General features: G+C 44.2%; 1 protein-coding gene across 6 annotated transcripts in view; it reads left to right on the top strand.

Moving 5' to 3' along the window:
• LOC119009362 (growth arrest-specific protein 7-like) overlaps window positions 1-21,318 on the top strand; it is a 59,082-nt gene that overhangs the window by 26,933 nt on the left and 10,831 nt on the right. For 2 of the 6 annotated variants that reach the window (XM_037080519.1, XM_037080518.1), the window contains exons 3-10: window positions 503-547; window positions 5,256-5,333; window positions 6,349-6,437; window positions 10,307-10,360; window positions 13,221-13,310; window positions 14,986-15,101; window positions 15,328-15,402; window positions 19,909-19,987. In XM_037080519.1, coding sequence (XP_036936414.1) covers window positions 503-547; window positions 5,256-5,333; window positions 6,349-6,437; window positions 10,307-10,360; window positions 13,221-13,310; window positions 14,986-15,101; window positions 15,328-15,402; window positions 19,909-19,987 — 626 coding nt within the window. Of the gene's footprint in view, window positions 1-502; window positions 968-1,558; window positions 1,577-5,255; window positions 5,334-6,348; window positions 6,438-10,306; window positions 10,361-13,220; window positions 13,311-14,985; window positions 15,102-15,327; window positions 15,403-19,908; window positions 19,988-21,318 lie in introns of those variants that run through there. The other 4 variants (XM_037080522.1, XM_037080520.1, XM_037080523.1 and 1 more) reach the window with 3 other exon arrangements.

Genomic DNA, 21,318 nt, shown 5'->3' with positions numbered 1-21,318 from the left:
ATGACAGGAGTTCCACAATATTTCCTGAGAGAGAAAATGATTAATTTTTCATAACTTTTAGCTCAACATCAAAACATCTGTATCCTGGCTCATAAATAAAGCAGTACTGTTGCTGTGGTGTTGTAAAAGTGGCCACGGAGGACACAGAAACCCTCCAGGACTTGTTTTCAGTGTCTTCGCTGCGTGATGACTAAATGAAAGCTCGGTCCTGGCACACACTCTGACTGTACCACAGGCGCTGTGGTTCTTTCAAATGCGCCACAGCGCCGGCCGTTTCCAAACAAACCCATCTGATAACATTTTTCCTGAAACATTTGGTATTTATAGCATCTCCGCTATTTTCACCGGGCCTCCCTTTTGTTGCTCTAAAGTTCAGCTAGATTAGATTCGGTCCGGCGTGTGTGTTTGGCGTGTGCGTTTGTGTTTCAGCATCGCCATAGTAACAGAGCGTGGGTGAGGGCTGCCTGTCCTTGTGTTGAGCTTGTTTTTTTTTTTTTTCTAGGTTTTCCTTCCTGTGTTGCTGGGTGCAGCAGTGCACGGAGCTGCGGTTTGTGCCAGCCGTTCTCCTTAAGACTCGCCACTCATCCCTGCCTGACCAGTGGGGCTGCTGCATAAACACAGCAAACCCAACACTCAACAGTCCCAGCACACATACTGTAGATTTACAGCAGGCAGACAGTCATGGAGCCTGTTTCATATAAAACCACAAAAAAAAAAAAAAAAAAGGTTTATAAATAACGTGAAGTCCAGCAGAAATGAAAGTGCAAGGTTTTTTTTTTTTTTTCTGCTGCTGCTGCCCACAGATTTTCCTGTGTGAATATTCAAAAGAAAGACATTATATTTTTATATTTTAATCATTTCTCACGAATCTATGCAGGGAGAGTTTGTGTCATCTTCCGTCCACAGCCAGAGAGCAGCCCACCACTCACAACCAGCCACTAACTTTCTGTCTGAACTTGGTTTGTTAGTAAGTTACAGTCTGTCACTCTTTTTGGTCACATGGCCATCAAAAGTGAAATAAAGTCAAGCTATTGTCTTCTTCTTTTCGGCAGGGGAAACGTGCAGTGGCCTACTTACATTAGTTTATGGGCTAATTATGTTAGCTGCTCAGCTAATCAGCCTGTCAGCTGTAGCAAGGAGCGCTGCTGCTGATTCCACTAGTTCTGCTTCTGTAAATCTCTTGTCTGCATAGGTGCCACATGTCCTTGGTGACCTTTTAAGGAACAATACACCCAAAACTAAAAGTCATCCCCCCCCCTTGCTGATGAAAGTCAGATGAAGTTTCGTAGTCCAGAAAAACATTCCTAGAGCTTCACAGTGAAATAGAGTTGCAGCATTCTGCTAAACAACTGAAGTAGCTGGAGACTCTATTTAAAACAGGAAAAACAACCAAAAATAGCTTAGGAGCTATGGTGAAGCTATTGGCTTTAAAAGATCCTAGATTTTCTCCTATTTTAAACAAACCTCCAGCTGCTTCAGTTGTTTAGGAGAACGCTGCAGCGCTGTTTTTTGCTGTGAAGCTCCAAAAATGTTTTGTGGACTACGACACTTCAGCAACAACACGAGGAGAGGAGATGTAAGTAACTGGTTGGGTGGACTGTTCCTTTAACCCACAGTGGTCTTGATCTTGTGGGAGGAGGATGCTGTTAGTGCTGTTAACAAAACCTCATATAAATAGCACAGTTGCGGGAAATGTTCATTGTTATTTTAAGTCTTTTTCGTCACCAGCTGATAAATGTCACCAGCTTTCTTTAAGGAGCTGAAGCCCTTCACTCGGTGCGTAGTTATTAGTTTTATGAAGTTTGCTGTCTGTCCTTGGGTTTGTTTACATCGGATCTCTATGGCACCACCGACTCGGCTGTCAGTCGGCAGCGTACGCCGGCTTGCCTGCTCCAGTGCTTTGTGTATTACACAACATTTTTTTTTTCCACAATAGCTACAGTAAATCTTCTGCTTTTTCTGCTTGTTGTGTTGCTGTGAGAGGAGATCTATAAAGCGCTGTCTGTTACCTGTGTTTCCTCTTTAGATAATAAAAGGTGTTAATGGGCTGTGATTGATAAGAAACAGAGCCAGGAGGTAGCCGATGCATCAAGCGCCATGTGTCATATGGTTATGAATAAAATATAGCCGTGTCAGAGCTAACTAGGGCATTTCTCCTCCTGCGATCAGCGATGTCTCGCCTCACTTGCGGTGTAGTTGGCGGACAGTAAGCTGATGCCAGGCTATTTCTGTTTTTAGACCTGCTGTTGGCTGTTTTCATTCATACATTCACTTCCACACATCTGCGACTCCGCACCGACTGTCTCCCACTGTCAGCCACCGAGTCACTGCTCCTCTCTGGTGGGTCTGAACCAGTCGTGTAGATCGAATACGACTGAATTTGGTGAATCAGAAAAGCATCAGTTTGTGTTTTCATGTCCCGGAAAAGATCCTCCCGCAGCATCAATCACTAGATGCTGCATGCTATCGTTGAATTTGCGTCAAAACGACCCATTACAGACATGAAACAGGTGAATAAACTCAGGTTTATATTCCACAGTAAAGAGCGTCAAGACAGTTTAGGGCGACATTAGACTTCAGCTGGTCTTTGACAATGACACTGATATGAATCACTCGTGGATCTAGAGGCTTGATTCTAGCAGGTGCCAAGTCTGATCTCTTACCTTCATAACAGCCTGTCTGATGGAAATGATCAGCAATCTGCATTTCGGAATGTTGCCTAGAAACTGAACCAGTTGCACTCAGGTGTCACACTTTATACTAAACAAGCGTGCCTTCACATCTCCAGACCTAATGTGACTCGTGAAAAATAGAAAAAAGCTGTTCGATTTGATTCATGTATCGATCAGTTAACTCAATTTGTCTTTTCACTTGAGCTTCCTGGCTTTGAATCAGGCATGCTGGGTACTATCCACACACCGAATGTAACACGAATCGTCTTTTTTTTTTTTTTTTTTTAATGTTGTTTTGACTGCCTTCCCTTTGGCAAGGCAGACAGTCACGGTAACAAACAATTTCCCCCCGAGCTAAGTAGATTACACTATATATTTGTGCATTAATATCCTATCTCTCTCCCAGTATTGATGTGTTTATGACAACCTAACGGAGGGAAATTGAGACATTTAGGGCCAGTGAGTAAAGGCGGCGCGCCGGTGCTGTGCATCAAACGGACGGCACAGCCTCTCTTCACGAGCCCGCTGCCAGTTATCCCCTCCATGCGTGTCATTTGAGCTGATGGGCTTGGCTCACTTGTCTCCTCTGCTAAGCAGAGCAGAGCCAGGCCAAAAGACCCAAATGAAATAAGAGCTCTTTACATGTCTGGACCTCGTCTTTCTCTGCTGACAGTAAAGGGCTAATTGAACTTGGACTGTGGTGATAAATGGTCATAGGACGGTACAAATCAAAGAGAGCCCTTCTATATTGCTTTTTGTGTCTGTGCTCTCCGGCATCTTCTCCATCAGAAGTCAAATGGAGGTAGGTGATGGAACGGTATTGGTGCCTCTATAGAGCTTGGCTAATCTTTAAGAGATGTCACAAGTTAAAGGATAAACCTGCTGTCATTTGTATAAGCTTGTGTCCTTTGTGCTACAACTGTTTTCAAAAATGGAGCGTTGAGCTGAACATTCAGGACTCAGATCCGTTCGCTGGGCTACTGTTTGGTGATGTTTTACCATCAACTTTTACAACCATGTTTCAGGGTTTAAGGCTCTCCACCATGAATTTGTTTTCAACCCGCCATGATGTAAAAGAAAAAAGATATATCAAGTGCTTCTTGGTTGATAACGAGCCACAAAATCTGGACCCAGGAAGCAACAGACACTGTGTGGCAAAACTGTGACAAACACCAAATGTTCCCCTGAGCCGAGACACCTGTCAATCAAGTTCACACGCCCAGAGGGATGCTTTTCTTCCACGCAGAGTGAAATGAATCCTGTGTCCATGAGCAGATTGTCGATCCGTTCCTTGTTACATGCTTAATATTAGTCATGAAAATAACTTCAAAAGTATTTTGTATCAAAGTCTGATTTTTGGGTGGAATGTGAGAATGTTTTCGGTAACTCGTGCTGAACTCAGGGGGCCGTGATACACCTTCATCCAATCAAATGTGATTTGGGAGAGAAGATTTCCTCCCAGCCTACCAAGCAGATGGGGGAGGTGTGTGTGGAGATCAGTCTTCTGTAGAGCACCATATTCAGTGATACATTCACATTTAAGGTTCAAAATTAGATGTTCGTTTAATTGTCATTTTACAGCACAGGTTGTACAATGAAGTAAGCTGTGGTCCATTCCTGCTTCTGTTTTATGGCGTGAGTGTTGAGGAAGAGTCTCATATCCTGAGGACAGGAGCTGCTCTGTAGTCCGGTGGTATTACAGCAGATACAGCTGTATCTTTATACAGACGGCAGCAGGGTGAACAGACTGTGGCTGACAGTGGCTGAGCAGTACTGAAGTGCAAACTTCCATTTTACTGACACACATAGTCCTTGTTGAGAAACCAAAACAAAACACAGATACATCTAGAGACTTTATATGCTAACTTGTGAGAAGTGTCCATTCTACAGTTTACCGTGTTACTTAGGGTATGTGGAGGTATAATTAATTATTTTCCAACATCTAAAAACACAAATATCAGTATTTGATAGTCAACACACTGCTGTGTAACCTGTGTGTGGTTCTGCTAATGTAAGCCAGTGACTGTTGATTGGTTCAGATTGCTCTGGCGTCTTGCTCATTGGTGGAAACAGAACCAGGTGTCATATCAGCTTTTTTTTAGAATCATCTGTCTACAAAGCTGGCCAGCTATCGAGCTACACGGGGAAAAAAACAGCAACAGAGAGAGGGCCAGGCCACAAAACTCGTGACGGGCGTGGTTCAGGCTGACCCAGCTGCACAGGTTGTTAAGTTGACTTACAGAAAGAACTGTCACGACATGCATTAGCTGCTCCTGGACGCTGCTACAGCTTTCGGATAGTGCCCACTTCAGAACATGAACACAATGTCCGAGTGAAGTGCAACAAAATGCCATTTCAGCCGAGTCATCACAACTACTGTACTGCAGGACACCGCAAGAGCTGTGCTTTTTTTCTTCTAGTTTAACTGCTGACTGTAATAAATGCCAAGTTTGCACCAGTGGATGGAATCACTTCTTCTTATCGTTGCCCACAAATAGATGCAACGCGGTTACCAAAATGTCAGAACAGCAGGACTCTTCTAATGCCATTGTTTTTCCTTCCCCCTCTCCTTCTGAACGTCAGAGACGACATGGGAGAGGCCGTCCAGCACACCTGGGACCCCCAAGATGTCCCTCCGACACAAGAACTCCCTGCCGGCAGGTACTGCAATCCTCTGTCTCTCCATCACTTCAGCTTCCTCAAGTTTTAGTGCCCCGGGGCTGTGAATTCTCCTAAAATTCCACAGTGGCACAAAGCAAGCGCTCATGCGCACCAAACACACACACACACACACACACACACACACACATTTCCTGTGACAAATTTTATCAACAGCAGAACTAAGGCCTCCTCTGTCTTCCTTTTGCTCCTAAAGGCAGATAAACACAGAGGCATGTTGGGAGCAGCCCTCATGCGTCCGTATCACCTCTACATCGACTACAGCTACTTAGTTTCTCCTCAAACAGCAGAAACTCATGCACATACTTGGATTGCTGTTATTGCAGAGGTTTCATAATAGACTGGATCTTGCCTTCTCTTGTCGGCAGTGTGAACGATATCCACGACCAGTTCCTCTACAGCTCAGGAGCTTGAACCACCAGCTCTTCATAGTTCAGACTTTGCTTGGTTTTAAAGTAACTGGAGATTTACTAAAAAACCGCACCACAAAAAACTAGTTCTCATGTTTAGGTGAGTTGTTACAAACACGCCTAGTCACACTGTATGCTAGCTCGCTTATTGTGACCTGTTTTGTTTGACTAAAAGTGTTTAGTAAGTAGAGATGTGCTATAGTAATTTAGCCAATTTAAATTCTTCATATAAAAACTGGTTGTCTTGTGGAGATTATTTCTAGTGCACGTTGTAACTGCTGTGTAGCACAACATGACCAACGAGGCTCAAGTTGATAAGTTTAGCAAACATTTTCCACTATAAACATCATAAACACGTATTTCTGTATAAATGCTGATATAGAAACAGAGGTCATACCTACACTTGAAAACCATGGAAGTTAAGTTTAGTATATTGTATGTCACAGGACCTCTTTTAGTACTGAGGTCCAGCCAAGACATTTTTTAACTGAACAATAAAACAGAGATTTGAGTTTTACAGTTTACAGCTCATCTCACCAGGTGATTAATCTTTCACTCTCTGTTTTTTTTTTCCCCTATGTCTCCAGTGAATGGATTTCACTCGGGGGGTAGTCCCTTGCATCATGTGGAGCACGCTCACAACAGTCTGGTCAGGAAGAGCAGCACAGAGCCACAGGTGAGGCTGTTCTCATTCTCACTCCTCGACAACATGACACACGCCTGCCGCAGGCTGCAACTCTGGCTGGAAGAGGATAAAGTTTCCATCGAGCTGTGTTAATGCCACGCTGCCGTTATTACATCAATGTAAACATTATTGAGATTTTAATAAATCTCGATTGCCATCAAACTAAACATCTGAGAGAGATGATGAGGCAGGTGAAAACACGTATGAGGGAAGACGGTGATTTGACGATGGTCGTAAAGTACTTCTGGTTCCTGCCCACCATCTTGCAGGTCATCCCAGTTCTCTTATTTGTGCTCTGAGGAGCGATGACACACAGGAGCTGCCTTCACAGAAGGCACGCCCCCCTCAGTTACTGATTGGACGCCGCAGCGGAGTGGAGACAGATTACAGATTAAACATTTTTCTTTATCGTGGTCTGTGTTAAACACCTGAGACTGAGCATTCCTGAGCGTCGGCTCTCATATGTTACATCATTCACTTTTCCCTGAAACAGCTGGACACCGTCAGCACATTCTGACTTATGAATTATGATTTCAAAATCAGAATATCACTGAATACAGAGGCAAATAATTAATCAATATATAAACACACTGCGCGAGTTGAAATGGTTCCTGTGCCTCCGAGCAGACACAGTGCACAGTATAAATACACAGTACACAGTATAGATACACAGTACACAGTATAGATACACAGTACACAGTATAAATACACAGTACACAGTATAGATACACAGTACACAGTATAGATACACAGTACACAGTATAAATACACAGTACACAGTATAGATACACAGTACACAGTATAGATACACAGTACACAGTATAAATACACAGTACACAGTATAAATACACAGTACACAGTATAGATACACAGTACACAGTATAAATACACAGTACACAGTATAAATACACAGCACACGATATGAACACAGACTGCAGCTTGTTCTTCATGCACAGCTGTTTGTTAAACAGGTAACACAGTAAATCACAAGCCACAGTTTGAACTCTGAGGTTGTGGGTTCAACATCCCGACGCGTCCACTGAGATAAAACTGTGAGAGTGAAACAGGAGCTGAACTCACACAAACCACAAAACAAGACAGCGAGGTGAGATACAAATGCAGCTGTGAGAGTTTCTCCAGATATCAGCCTTTGAAAAATACAGAGTGATCATCCAGCAGAACTATTTGCCGTCCGCTTCAAAGATATTTAAACCGGTACAAAGACAGGACAGGACTGGTTATAATGCAGCTGAAATAATGCAACTGCACAAGAAATCGGATCTTTATTTTAAGACAACCGTGAATCAAGTTCATCACAGTCTAATTTCCACGTGTAGGCCTATATCCATGGACACTGTGGGATATCTGTGTTGGCCGGCAAGTGAGGGAAATCGGAAAATGGGAAACAGAGGGGAGAGAGCGAGGGATGATGCAACAAATGCCTCCTGGCTACAGTCAAACCACTTGACCTTCGCGGATAAAAATTATTGAAGATATATATTGATTAAAAACTGAACTAAAATTTAACAGAGGAAGACACAAAATAGCTCTTATTTTCCTTGCTTCAAATTATGAAATGAAATCAGTTTAAATCAGGAGGTCCTGCAACAAAGAGGGGGCGCTGTTTCCACAGATCACAGTTTCTGAAGCACATGGGACAACACCTGGGTGCCTGCTGTTCAAACTAAAGGCAACTGAAACCGCCATGACAAAGATTTATTCAGAATAATCACTTAAATCAGTCGGGGAGGTGTTCAGAGACAGCTGTTTGTGGTCTGTAGCTCTCTCTCTTTTTCTCCCTCTCTCTCTCTCTCTCTCCCTCTCTCCCCTCTCTCTCTCTCCCTCTCTTTGACTGTCCTGTTACCCCCCCCATGTTGTTTCCCTCCTGTCTGTGGATTGCTATAATGATGGGGGGAATTAAATTAGGGTCAAAAGTTTGATTTACAAGAGCAACAACAAGCAGTGTGTCTGCCTGTCTCTGTGTGTGTGTGCGTGTGTGTGTGTGTGTGTGTGTGTGTGTGTCTGTTTGTCTCTGTCTCGGTACAGACAGCACTGACCTTCACATGCACCCCCTGAATTAGCCAAAGTCATTTCATCATTTCGCAGCGCAGCTCCCACTAGCTTGTGGTGCGCACACGAATCACCTGCCAAAGTATTCAGGCACCAAAAAGCATTAAACCACTGCCAGCATAGCTTATGTGACGTGCACAATAGTCAGGCATCACCATGTAACCTGACCTCTCTCTCTCTCTCTCTCTCTCTCTCTCTCTTTTAAAGGAGACCTATTGTGCTTTTTGTTTTTTAGAAACTCAATAAATTTTGGTCTGGAACAAAAAGCGGCAGTAATTTTTGTGGCATCGTTAAATCACACGCGACTGACACGGTGTCGCCCTCTAAAGTTGATTTGGCGCTGTTGGAAAAAGAGATGTTTTCATACCATTTTTTCCCTCCTGATACAGAGTCAGTCACTTCTGGTATCGGCCGCCACCAAGCACCGATCCGATACCAGTGCGTGTTTTATTAGATGTATATGATACTGTGTGGATGTGACATGATTGCTATCATTGCTGTATGACCTGGCTCAGGTAAAACCTGGCAGAGAATGATCAGTTGCGACTGACTGTTGGTATTGACAGCATTGACTCACACGCTTGCTAATGCCGATACCTACATTTTCTCCAGTATCAGGGGCATTTCCGATTCTGGTATCAGAATCAGAACAACTCTAGTTTGAAAATACATACAAAAAAAACAATATTAGCAATTAATTGCAGTCTTGTTCCTGGTCACTCGACAAAATTTGGTATTCGGACATCCCTCCTACATTTATTCAAGATTGTTAGGAACACCTAGCTGCCTTCTGCTGGAAACACAGTTAATGAGAAACAGCAAATTTTTGACAGCAGCCCTACAGCAAAACAACGGGCTAAAAGACATTAAAATGCCCCCCTGTAGATGAAGATGACCCACACTTTTCAGCCATACTTCTCTGATGTTTTGTCACTATAAGCTTCCTGTTTCATACTTCCGATCCCGGAATTAGTGCAACTTTATGGTTTAATAACCAGCCCTACATCTCAAAGCACCTTTGTACCGTTACAATAAATTCCACACAGCCTGTGTTTGATAGTTATAATGATGATGCATGACGTAGTCTCTCCAAATTTCAGAGACATCAAACCCCTCTCTCTATCTTACGCCTCTTATTATTAATGGGGACGCTGATGGCAGTCGGAGCAGATAAATCCCTCCTACAGTATCTGCTCCCTTGATCATAATTAAGCAGGCAGTCAGGGTGCAGTTACACAGGATCCACCCACCACTTATTCACTCTGTATCCTCATTTGCCCCTTTTCTGCATCCTACACGCTTGCTACAGATGATTCAAGGTCCCTCTGATATATTTGTTTTTCCAAGGGAGGAAATGTAGAATCTAGACTTCACTTTATATTTATACTTCCTTCCTAATTTCTGTCCTCTTTATAAACTCCCCCGCTGTTGGTTTATCTCAGGATGCTGGAAATTTCTCTATTATAGGCTCAAGTGTTCGAAATCACATACGCATACATCCACAGTCACACACAAAGAGAGAGAAAGCCAACCATGGTTTGCTTTGCTCTGCAGAACTATCCTCCCTACTCTGCACAGCAACACACACACACACACACACACAAACACACATGCATACACACCAGCAGCAGCAGCAGAAGCAGAGCGAGCAGCAGACAGACGCTAACAGCGCTCGCCAGGAAAACAACTGTGTTTGTGTGCGTGCAAGTGACAGTGTGTGTGTATGTTGAGCAGTCATGTCCGACACGGAGGACGGAGGTTTTGACGGGGCATCCTTCTTCTCTCTGCAGAGCCCGGGATCAACGTCGCCCACCAGGAAACAGAACAAGGAGACCACGGTCACGGTGAGTGGGGCAACTAACGGCAACTCTTAACTAACAATGAACTCACTCTGGCTCTCTACAGTAGCCCTGAAGGGCCAGATTTGACACCAGCTGGCGAGAACTTAAGTATTTCTTCCTCAAGTTTGGAAAGGATAGTTTGGGAAAATTCAATTTCCAGTAGAGTAAATTGCCTCTGTGGAATTTACGTTTCCAGAGAAACACAAGATATATCGAAACATGCATTTGATTCACTGGGACAATATGTAGAGTACACGGTGACTAAAGGAGAGCTGAAACTTCCTCCTTCACTGCTGTGAGTTGTGTTTGAGCTTGTTGTCAGTTGCTAGTATACAGATACACAGTGACATCATCCTGATCAGCGTCCAGATGATTTCTCTCTGTTGTCAGGTGGTTGCATCCTGTTGGGCCTCATGATTGGGAAATAATAATGGTGTTGCTGCTGCTGTGAGAATGTGATTTTCTTTTTTCTTTTTCTTTTTTCTTTTTTTTTTTTTTTACATATGTACCAGCTTCCATAGCAACCAGTGTGATGCTACTGATAAGCAGATGGTTGTAACAGGAAACATGAGAGGTGAGGGGAGAGAGGAGACTTTGTACCATGGAACTGCTACTGATACTGGATGCTAAAGGTCAAGCTAGCTAACTGTGTCATGGCACAGAATTATGGATATGCAGAAAAAAAACATACTTGGACAAGCAACAGGATTAGATTCATTGTTAATTTTTAAAATTATATTTCATTTCTCGAGATGAAAGACCTCGAGTGCGAGGACGAGCCGCTGCTAACGCGACTCCATCTTGGATAACACGTTTGGCTGGTTAAACTAACCCAGCTAACGAGCTGCTAGCATTATCTTAAACAGCAGCACGCGGTGGGTGTTTCAGTCTGAACAAGGTGTTTTCTAAAATAACTTGCCACGCAAAATAATGAAGTTTGCTAACTTGCCACGCAAAATAATGAAGTTTGCTAATCACATGCTTGCTCTTTACCCTCGAGGCTACGCTACGTTACTTGCGTGTGTAGCGGGCTTGTAACCTGGCCATGCTAATGTTTGCAGCTTATGTTAAAGTAGATAAATGCACTGTGTCCCTGCAAGCTCATTCTTAAGTTTTAAGTTTTTAACAGCATTTGCGACCCTCCAGACTCTCCTGAATGCGTGTTCACCCCACTTAAGTATGTGCAGGGAGCTGAAGCTTGGCAGGCCTGTCACGCCTCATGAGAGTGTTAAGCTCATATTCGACATTAACGAGGAGGAGGGGTTGATTGAATGTCAATTGATCGAGGTCAGCAAAGGTCAGGAAAGAAAGTGCTGGAAACAGTGTGTGTGTGTGTGTGTGTGTGTGTGTGTGTGAATGCAAACAGGGTAAACCCTTCAGTGGAGACTGTTGGAAGTACTGCCCTCATCCTCACCAGAGGAAGCGGGGGTCAGTTTAAAGCCCTGGTAGCTGTCAACCTCTGGACCTCAGCAGCGATTGAACAGAGAGCAACTCCCTCAAACAAATTATAAGCTTCATAAGCCAAGATAAGGTTGAATTAGAGGCCTTTTTTTTCCTTCTTCTTCTATTTGCATTTCAATCTGAATATTGGCTCTGGAAAAGTCATCAGCAGTCCCGTATTTGCTGATCTGCTGTGGAAGCAGAGGCTCTAGCATTAGACCACAGTGCTGTCTGGTGCCACAGAAGTTGTTTTTTTGTTTTGTTTTTTTTTTAAAAATAGAAACAGTTCATCCCCGCTGCAGGCTGTTTACCTCCTGAGGTTAATTGGGATGAATGTTAGAGAGGATAAAGCTCCTTTTGTTTGGCCTGGAGTCTTTGCTAACCCTGGGGTCTGTTTGTATCTCTTGTATCTCTATTGTGAGGATGAGGCTTTAAATTTGGTTTCTCTTTGAGGCGTGTGGTTTGTTCCTTTTCCTTTTGTTACCTTACCTTGTCATGGAAAATTGAATGGGCGGCTGAAGAATCTGCAGCACAGGTTTTAAATTGTCTCGGCAAACCAGAGTTTTTGTTGTGCTTCACTGTACCCCGAAGCGTTGACTTGTGAAGCTGTACCCAAAGCAGCTGTGACGGCATTTCATGAGGCGGAGAGGTTAGAGGTGAGTGTCTTCTACCTTCCCTCCCACCCTGGAGGTTTAAACTATAACTATAACTATAACAGCACTGCACCAAGCCCCGGAGCACAGAAAGAACTACAGTGACATGCACTGCACATCGTCCTATTAAGTGTAACCCCTAGAGCAGAACCGAGCATCTCGCACTCCTGCAGCCAACAGATTCAGCAGCTCTGCTGCTGAGAGAACAAGCGGCAGACAATTAACTGCACCAGGATAATTAGAGCCATTCTTTGGGAATCCATCCATTGCTCTTGACCAAAGTAGAAGTTTGACAGTGTCGCGAGCTGGGCGATGAATCCCGAAAAGAGTGAGAACCTCAAAAAGCGCTGTATTGACAGCAGTGCCCCTGAGGACGGGCTGAACGGAGAACAGTGAATGAACAATGCCGGGTCGATTAGAAATGTCTTCTGTTCTCTGGTGTGTTCTCCGGGGTGCCGAGGTGAGGGTGTTGCCAAAGCAACGCAGTGAAGACTACCTTGAATACTAGAGCAAGGGTGTGTGTGTGTGTGTGCTCATATACATTTTCTGTCAACACACTGAGCTCTAGTAGTGCTGCTGTACAGCACAGCGGCATCAAAGCAAAGTTGTGTGTCATGATGCTATTAACTGCCCCATTAACTGCCCTCCCTGTGGTGCTCTCTCTCTCTCTCTCTCTTCTCTCTACCTCTCTCCCTCCCATCTCTCTCTCTCTCTCTGTCATTCTCTCTCTCTCCCTCTTCTCTCTCTTTCTCTGTCCCCCCCCCCCCCAGATTAACTGTGTGACGTTCCCGTCTCTTGCGTGCATGCCGGAGCAACAGCTGCTGAAGCCGAGCGAATGGAGCTACTGCGACTACTTCTGGGTAACTTCACCTCTACATTTAAGAGGCTATAAATTCTGCTGCCCCTTAGCACAAACTGGCTCTGTGTTTTCTGAAGGGTAACACTAAGACCAGCACTGTAACGGCAAAGAACTGGAACTCTTCTGCGCATACACATACATACATACACATACCGCTCCAATACATCGCGATGACGTGATTGCAATGCATAACTTGAGATTTTTGCCTCACATTTATTTTATTTAGATTCAGACCGCCAGTAGCTAATATGGCACCATTTGTCAGATAGCCCACAATGTGAGCAAATAAAAGGTCCAAGATTGACAAAATAGTGTGTATTCACAGTCAAGCAGCCCTTCCGTGATGATGTAAAACCATGATTCCTCAGTGTCCAAAATCTCAATTTACAGCTTACTCGCTGAGTAGGAAAAACAACATAGACTTGTACTTCCTTAACTTCTTAGGTAGCGACCTCTTAGAAATGTGTGTTTTCTTCTGTGCCCTGCATGTAAGAAAAAGGAAAATATCAAGACGAGGACACTTTGTGAGAACATTCTTGAATGTGAGTAACTAGAAACCAAAGAAAGAAGCACAATCCGTTCATGAAGCCGTTCTACCTCTGTTGACATCCTGCTCTCCCCCGAACATCGCTAAATGAACATCCCTGAGAGTCCATGTGAACAAAGACAACATCAGATCCTTTTCATCTTTCAGCATGACTCCATTTTTATATCATACTGGCTGAGCTGCCCGCTGAGAATCAGCAGTGGCTTTAATAAGGTCCACCAGACAGTGCTGCAGGATGATACATTACATGTAAGTGGCTGCAGTGCAGAGATCCAGCTGGCCTCCGCTGCTCTGTTTGGACATCTTTCACTCCTGCAGTGTAATCTCTACCAGGTGTGGTGTGTGGGGCTAACACACAGAGGTGACAGTGCAGTGGAACGAGAGCACGACTGCGGAAAGTGAACAGAAGGAGACGGCAGGTTTTGGTAAAACAAATCAGTTTAGATCAAACATGCATCTCTCACAGCTTGAATTAAGACTGACCTAAACTTTTGCATAGGGCATTTCCCAACCATGACATCACCTAACACTGAACATGTTAGACTTCTGTCCATGTGACACGTTGTCCAAACACACCCTCCATTTAGCTCCGTTTAGCTCTCTGCAAAGTCTTGCAGGAAATATGTCTCCAGCAGCTAAACGCTCCACCAGGTTCGCCAGGCAGTCGCTCACTTTGTCTGAAGTCACTTGGTGTGGACAGGTAGTGTGTTCAGTGGATTTTGTCACAGGCTGCGGTTGTTGCACAGGGTTATTGAGTGATGAGGTGAAAAACACATTAGTAAAGGTGCGGACAGTCAAAACCGAAACACAGAGCTGAAAGATGCTAAAACACTTCATAAACCTAGATGAAAAAGCAAGACCCTTTAAACAATCAATACATTTGATATAAACGTATTGATTATTTCACCAACATAAAGTCATCATTAACTCAAGCCATGTACATCATATCCATCATATTAGAGGTGTCGCTTCAGTTAAAGCAGCTTTTATCTGGCGTGCTGCCTCTGTGTGTGAGGGGGCATGCAGGAGGCGCTTAGCTAGCTGTTCCCGGTGTGATGTTCTCATGTTTGTTGCAAAGTGTTTGCTTGTTCAGTGTGTTTCTCGTGTGCTTCCGGTGTTTATCTTGCAGGGTGATAAGAGGGACACCCAGGGCAACGGCTGCATCACAGGATTCGAGGTCTTGCTGCAGAAACAGCTGAAGGGGAAACAGATGCAGAAAGAGATGGCCGAGTTCATACGAGAAAGGTATCAGCGTTTTTCATCAGCCGTCTCCCCCTATTTATTTTTTTCACACTTCATCTGGGGTAACCATGAAAACCATACAGTTATCATTAAAACAAACCATTTCCCCCTTTTTTTTTTCTGCTCATTCATGTGCATCACTGTGTTGCACAACGCGGACAACGCACATGGAAACAGTCAGATTGCGTAAAAGGCTGTGTGGTAATGAAACTCTCTACTTCCCTCTCAGGATAAAGATAGAAGAGGAGTACGCCAAGAACCTATCCAAGCTCTCCCAGATCCCTCTCGCGAGCCAGGAAGAAGGGTGAGTGACCCTCCACCTTGAAGGATATTCCAGAGAAGGACAACCCTCTTCGTTGTAAAGTAGCCTGTCACACACACATGGCGGCTGCACAGAAGATGTGAACCAATATTCAAAAAAAACAAAAATGACACGTCAACACTTGGACAAGAGGTCTTTCCACTATGCAGCCTCTTTGGGAATGAGGCTGTAAATTATGTGTTTTGGGGCTGTTTCCTCCACAGTAGGTCCAGTAGTAATAATATTAAAATGACACTTTATTGCACTGTAGAGGGCATATTTCTTACCAGTGAGGTCAAAGGTCAGCTGCAGAGCAAGAGCCATGACGCTGGCAGAGATTCAGTGTCAGATGATTGACAATCTGGGGGAAATATATAAATGACCAAAAAGAAACATTCTTTTGAAACAGAGTAACGAGAAACATGAGAGTAGTTGATTCATCAGTTTGTTGAAAAAATAATTAATTTTAAGTAATTTATCAAGCAAAAGTGTTCATTCAACACTGCTCGGGAAAATGTCAAACTATTGTGTCATTGCCTGTTGGTGTTTTCTTTGTGTCGCTCTGTTGGAGAGGGCTAACATTACTAACGTTACCAAGAGCTGTAGCACCGACAGAGAGAAGCAGGTAGGCAGGATGAGAAGAGCTGAGCTAACATGAGTTTGTGATGAGCCCCAGAGACACAGAGAGCCTGATGTAGAGGCTGAGGGCTGATATAAGCAGAAAGTTTTCTTACATTAGCAGATTTAGCGAACGTTACGCGCTGGCCATGTAATGCTGTAACAAAAATGTGTCATTTTGTCTGTTAGAAGTTACATGATCTCTGCTTTGAGTGACTCCGGTTGGCGAACATAAATGCTTATGCGGAATTAGCCGGCCAATTAGCCAGTCGACAGACAGGACCTCGGTGAGCGAGCCAGTCAACCAGGCGAGACATCCCGGTGTGCGTCTGGGTCTGGAGGCTCTGTCAGAGATGCTGTGAAACAGTACGGCCTTCCTGTAAATCACTGCATGCTTTGATCTCTGTCCTGAAGCACACTGCAGTTATTACAGTTAGAGAGAGCAGAGGAGCGGATGGATGGAGGGGGTACAGATTTGGAACAGGGGTATTGAGATTTGAGGAGGCAGGCGTTTAGTTGTGTGTGTGCTGAGGGCTGTAGGGGACAGGGAATGCAGGGAAACCCCGCGGGGAGACAGAGTTTGCAGCCACTCCTGTTTTCTCCAGTTTGACAGCTGAGGGAATATCATGCTGAGGGCAAGTCTTTGTCTGATTCTCCTAGGGGACACAGGAACATGGAGAGTAAACTAACAGGAAGCTGAGAGGAGCCCTGTTGGCTACCGACACCCACAAAGAGAAGAAGCTGTGATTTGTACGGACACAGTCTCGGGCATCATTATTAAACTTATCTTTATTAAGAGATTCCTCAAGGACACAGGCAGAGTGCATAGCAACCTGACAGACGGGCACTCGTGCACCACGGCTCTGACATAACTTTCAGACCATTTTACACTGTGTCACAGGAAGTAAGCGCAAAAACAGACTAATCATGTGATCGTAAATCATAAAATGCCATACAGCTCCATTTTTATGTTTTGTGCGAGCTGCACGTATTGTAGCGCGGCTGTGTGTTGGCAGTGGTGTTTCTGCTCATCTGTGCAGAAGTTCAGTTTCTTGTGTTGAACACTAGGGGGCATATGCAGGCTAACTACAGACAAAGAAGACTGCGCGGAGATTAGGCGCAAGGTGTAGTGGTCCTACAATGTTACCTGGTCTGTTAGCTTACAGCCAGTTTGTCATTGTCCCTAATGTTAGCTAACATTAGCAAACGGAAGGCTAGTCCTCTCTACCCTCGACAATTGTGGTGTGAAATTCTGAATTCAGAAAACGTCACACAGGCTCTCTGTACCCTCTTAGAAATGATGAGTGTGAACACTTTATTTCGTATTTGAAACTTTGACATCTGACCAACAAAGTGGGCGAACTCCGGTGCAAATGAGACAGCCTGTAAATAAGGTTTAGCTAAGCTCAACCTCCCCTGCACTGTTAAAGATAATGCTCTTCATATTAGCATGGTAATAGGGGCTGGAGTGGGTTGGAATTGTCCCATATAGAATCCAGATTATGCCAGCCGGCTCAGTCTGCCCACACCCAGAAAAGTGCAGCACAATACTTTCATTATTGTGTCCCTCAGGCCAGCTCTGTTGTCAGACAGGACAATCACTGTTTTGTTGGTCAGTTCCTACTCTCGGACCGGCCGCAGCCTAGAACCAGCCGTCTATTTATTCCTGAATTTACCATTTGTTTGGTAGTGATGTGGCAGTGATGCGTGTGACCACTTTATATTGCCTCCAGCCATTCACTTTATCAGCTCTGTTGAATGGGGGAAGTACATGGCAGGAGATTAGTTCTCCCTGAGGTTTATGATTTAGTTGATGTTCTGTCACTGGGGACTGTAAATGCTCTTCACACTCAGCAGGGTCACACCTGGCACACCTACAGTGTCAGAGTGTCGCAACTTTCGCAACTTTGAATCGTCAGTTATAAACAAGCAGCTGTCTGTGCTCTGTTTTTAAGGTGGACACCCATGAGCTTTCGGTCTGGTCTGGCTCAAGTTAATCGTACTAAAGATGGCGTGAAAAAGCCTCTTCACATGCTTAAGATATTAAAACAACATGTTTGGGCGGCACTTAACACATTCAGGAGCAGCGTCCACCAGCAGAGTGTCAGTTAAGGAGAGAAAAGGTTTGACTTGATGGGAGGAACAGCAGGATGGGATTACTTAAACATGTTTTATGTCTTTAATGGTAACATTTTCTGTTCACGCCCACCAGAGCAGGAGGAGGTCATCATTAAAAAATTCACTGATTTACAGAAAATGATATTTTGCTGGTGAGCCAGAGGAGTGGCTTTATATTTTACTTTCAAACAAAAAAAGAAGTGGGCATTGAAAACTGGACGGAAGAAGGAAACATTCTGCTGGTGATGAAAACAAATTTCACTGAGAAACAGAACACAAACATTTAATTTTATCTGGACATGTTTTTTTATTTCATGTCTGCAGTGTTGCCAACTGTTTTCCAATGAAAGTAGCTAGCATTAGCGCCACATGATGTCATACACTCATACATACTGATGACATCATTACGTACCAAGTGGCATAAAGCTTAGTGGTTGTGTCAGTTGCAGAGAGGGATCACTCTGTATTTGTAGAAAAAAATTACAGAGAAAGTCACAACAAAAGAAAGTCACAACGTCCTAATCCCTGCACCAAACACCACACCATGCAGGCCAAAATTGTGTACCCACTGTAAGGATCGGTTTGGTCTTCCACATGGTTCTAGTGAAATAAACATGAAATCAGCAAAACAAGGAAACTTGGAATCCCAGCACAGTTATGCATCAATACAATACAATACAATACAACACCTTTAATGTTTCAGTTTCAGTCCAAGTGAAAAGGTTTTAGCATCCCTGCATTCAGCAGCAGGAGGAGAGGGAGAGACTCAGACTTCCTCTGAGCAGCAGGCATGGGACTGAATTACAATATAATAGATTTAAATGTATGTCTCACCTTTTCCTTGACGCTCTCAGCCGCCAGTCGTTAAAGTTGCGAAGACGGCCTGAAAAGTCTCTAAATGTAGCCACGGAGATGTAGCTGTTTTTCAGTTTGAGCCTCTGTCATCGTTTTGGCGTGAAGGAGAGCGTTTGATGGGAGGAGCAGGGAGAGATTTACATATGATCTGCCTCTGATCCTATATGCATGCATTTGTAAGTCATATGCAAGATGGACTGTACACTCAGCTATGTAAGTTTTGATGCCAGAGAGTTGCAGGTGCCGGACTTCGCTCCGACAGTGTCAGGAATGTTTTAGATGTCAGTCAGAGGGAATTCCACACGTGTCTTCCATTCACAGCGACGCTTTGAAGCAACCCGCTAACCCATAAAGAGCGTCAGTTGGACCCAGAGCCTGGAGGCTGTGACTGCCTGCTGCATGATTGTTTAACCGTCCTCAGCTTGAAGAAATATGAAAAGGCTTTCTGCCTCGGTCGTTTCCTGTCAGAGCTTATTATGAATCATTCACTTTCTTTGGATGGAAACAAACGTGTGGCCTGTTAAGAAGACAAGTGTTGTGTGATTGTTGATCAGCTAACTTCATTTGAACGTTTATCTGCAAAACAATGCGGCAGTCCTCTTCAGTGTTATTGCCCCCAGCTGTGTTGGAGAGCCTGAACTCTGAGCTGAGAGACGACGCTGAGCCGTATCTCATGTCCCATACGTCCTAATCATCTGTTGAACTGGCTGTGGACCTCGGCTCAGCTCTGTAGATTTACTGGTTGCCTGTGTATCCGTGAACTTTTGCACCGGCTCTGCTGCTGAACCCCATCTGTGTATGTGTGTGTGTGTGTGTTCCCCAACTCATGTCTTTATATAAAAGTGTGTGTGGTCCTTTCTTGTGTAAGATATTAAACATGCACACTCTCCCCCTCACCCTCCCTGTTATCTGCTACAGGACTCTGGGGGAGGCTTGGGCCCAGCTGAAGAAGAGCCTGGCAGACGAAGCTGAGGTTCACCTAAAGTTCTCTTCAAAGGTAATTCACCACACTTCTCTCCACCTCTAAGAAGCTGCCACCTGCTTGATGCCCATGCCTAATTTTCACGCATATCTGTACTGAGATAGCTATGTGCGCACCAGCCATATCACGTGGAGGGAGCTTTGCTGTGTTTGTGTTGTAGTTCAGACTCGGACCTGAGTCTCCAAGAACTTCAGTCCTTCTTTTTTCTTCATGTTCACTGTTTTGAATGACACAAAAGTGTTACTACGTGTGTCATGAATTATCACCATTTTATAGGAAAAGCTGTAACCCAATGACTGAATTTTCAGTTTTGGAAGAACTGTTCCTTTAATGTGGATCGCGTCACTCTAGTCAGTAGAGTCCGTATCGGCTTTCCTTATATGTAATGTATATAGTGTGATGGTTTCCAGCCTTGAACATTACACAGCACTAGCCCCCCTCTGGTTGTACAGTATGTGATTCCATATTGAATATGGGCTCTGCAGCCTACAGCGCATGACTCACAGGACAGACAGCCTGACTTCAGATGTAAGTACACACAGTGAAGGGCTTCCTGATGACTCTGTGGGCTGAGGCACACACATACGACACTATCAACGTTTATCAGCCGCCATCTTTTCACGCCACTCTAGTCGCGACTGCCTCTGAGTGAGGAAGACTGAAGGCTCAGTCTCAGCCCAAGAACTTAGCTCAAGTGATCTCCCTCACCGCTATCTTGGAGGGGAGCTGCTCTTAATTTTCGGGTTGTGAAGAGCTGCATGGGTTTGTCTTGAGAGCAAAGAGAGAGGGAGGCTGAGAGATAAAGACCAGGATTACAGCTGGACTGGTGGAGGAAATGGAGGAGGTGATGTTATCCTCCAGAGATGCACAGATGTGCGGCACAGTTCCAGGTTCTGTAGGAGAAAGAAGGACTTGTGTAGAAATGAACTTTGAACGATTGTTTCCAGTGTGAGTGCAGGAGGGAGCTGCAGATCTCCTTCATCACTGACGGCTGGGCTACAACAACACACCACTTATTAGCATCAAATAACCAATGAAGTGCTCACCGCCCTTTTTAAAAACAGTATTATTGCGTCTCATCGTCAGAGCGCGATAATACTGTATTTTCCCACTGCGTGTCCTTTAAAATCGGAAAATAGTTCTAATGTTCTGATTGGCTCCAAAAATCTCACATTTTCTGATCTGAACTCACTCATTGTGAGAGGATGATGACATAATGTAGAAAGAAACTACAGGGCGCTGAGCTAATTATGGTTTTTGGATAATTCAATCAGATGGATAAAGGGGGGATTAAAGTGATTTCCCTTTTTTGATTGACAGCGTTATCATTACTGAAACTTACATAG

The sequence above is a fragment of the Acanthopagrus latus genome, chromosome 20, assembly GCF_904848185.1.
Source record: "Acanthopagrus latus isolate v.2019 chromosome 20, fAcaLat1.1, whole genome shotgun sequence".
Lineage (NCBI taxonomy): Eukaryota > Metazoa > Chordata > Actinopteri > Spariformes > Sparidae > Acanthopagrus > Acanthopagrus latus.
The sequence above is the reverse complement of the archived record's forward strand: the minus strand, read 5'-3'. Positions and strand labels throughout refer to the sequence as shown.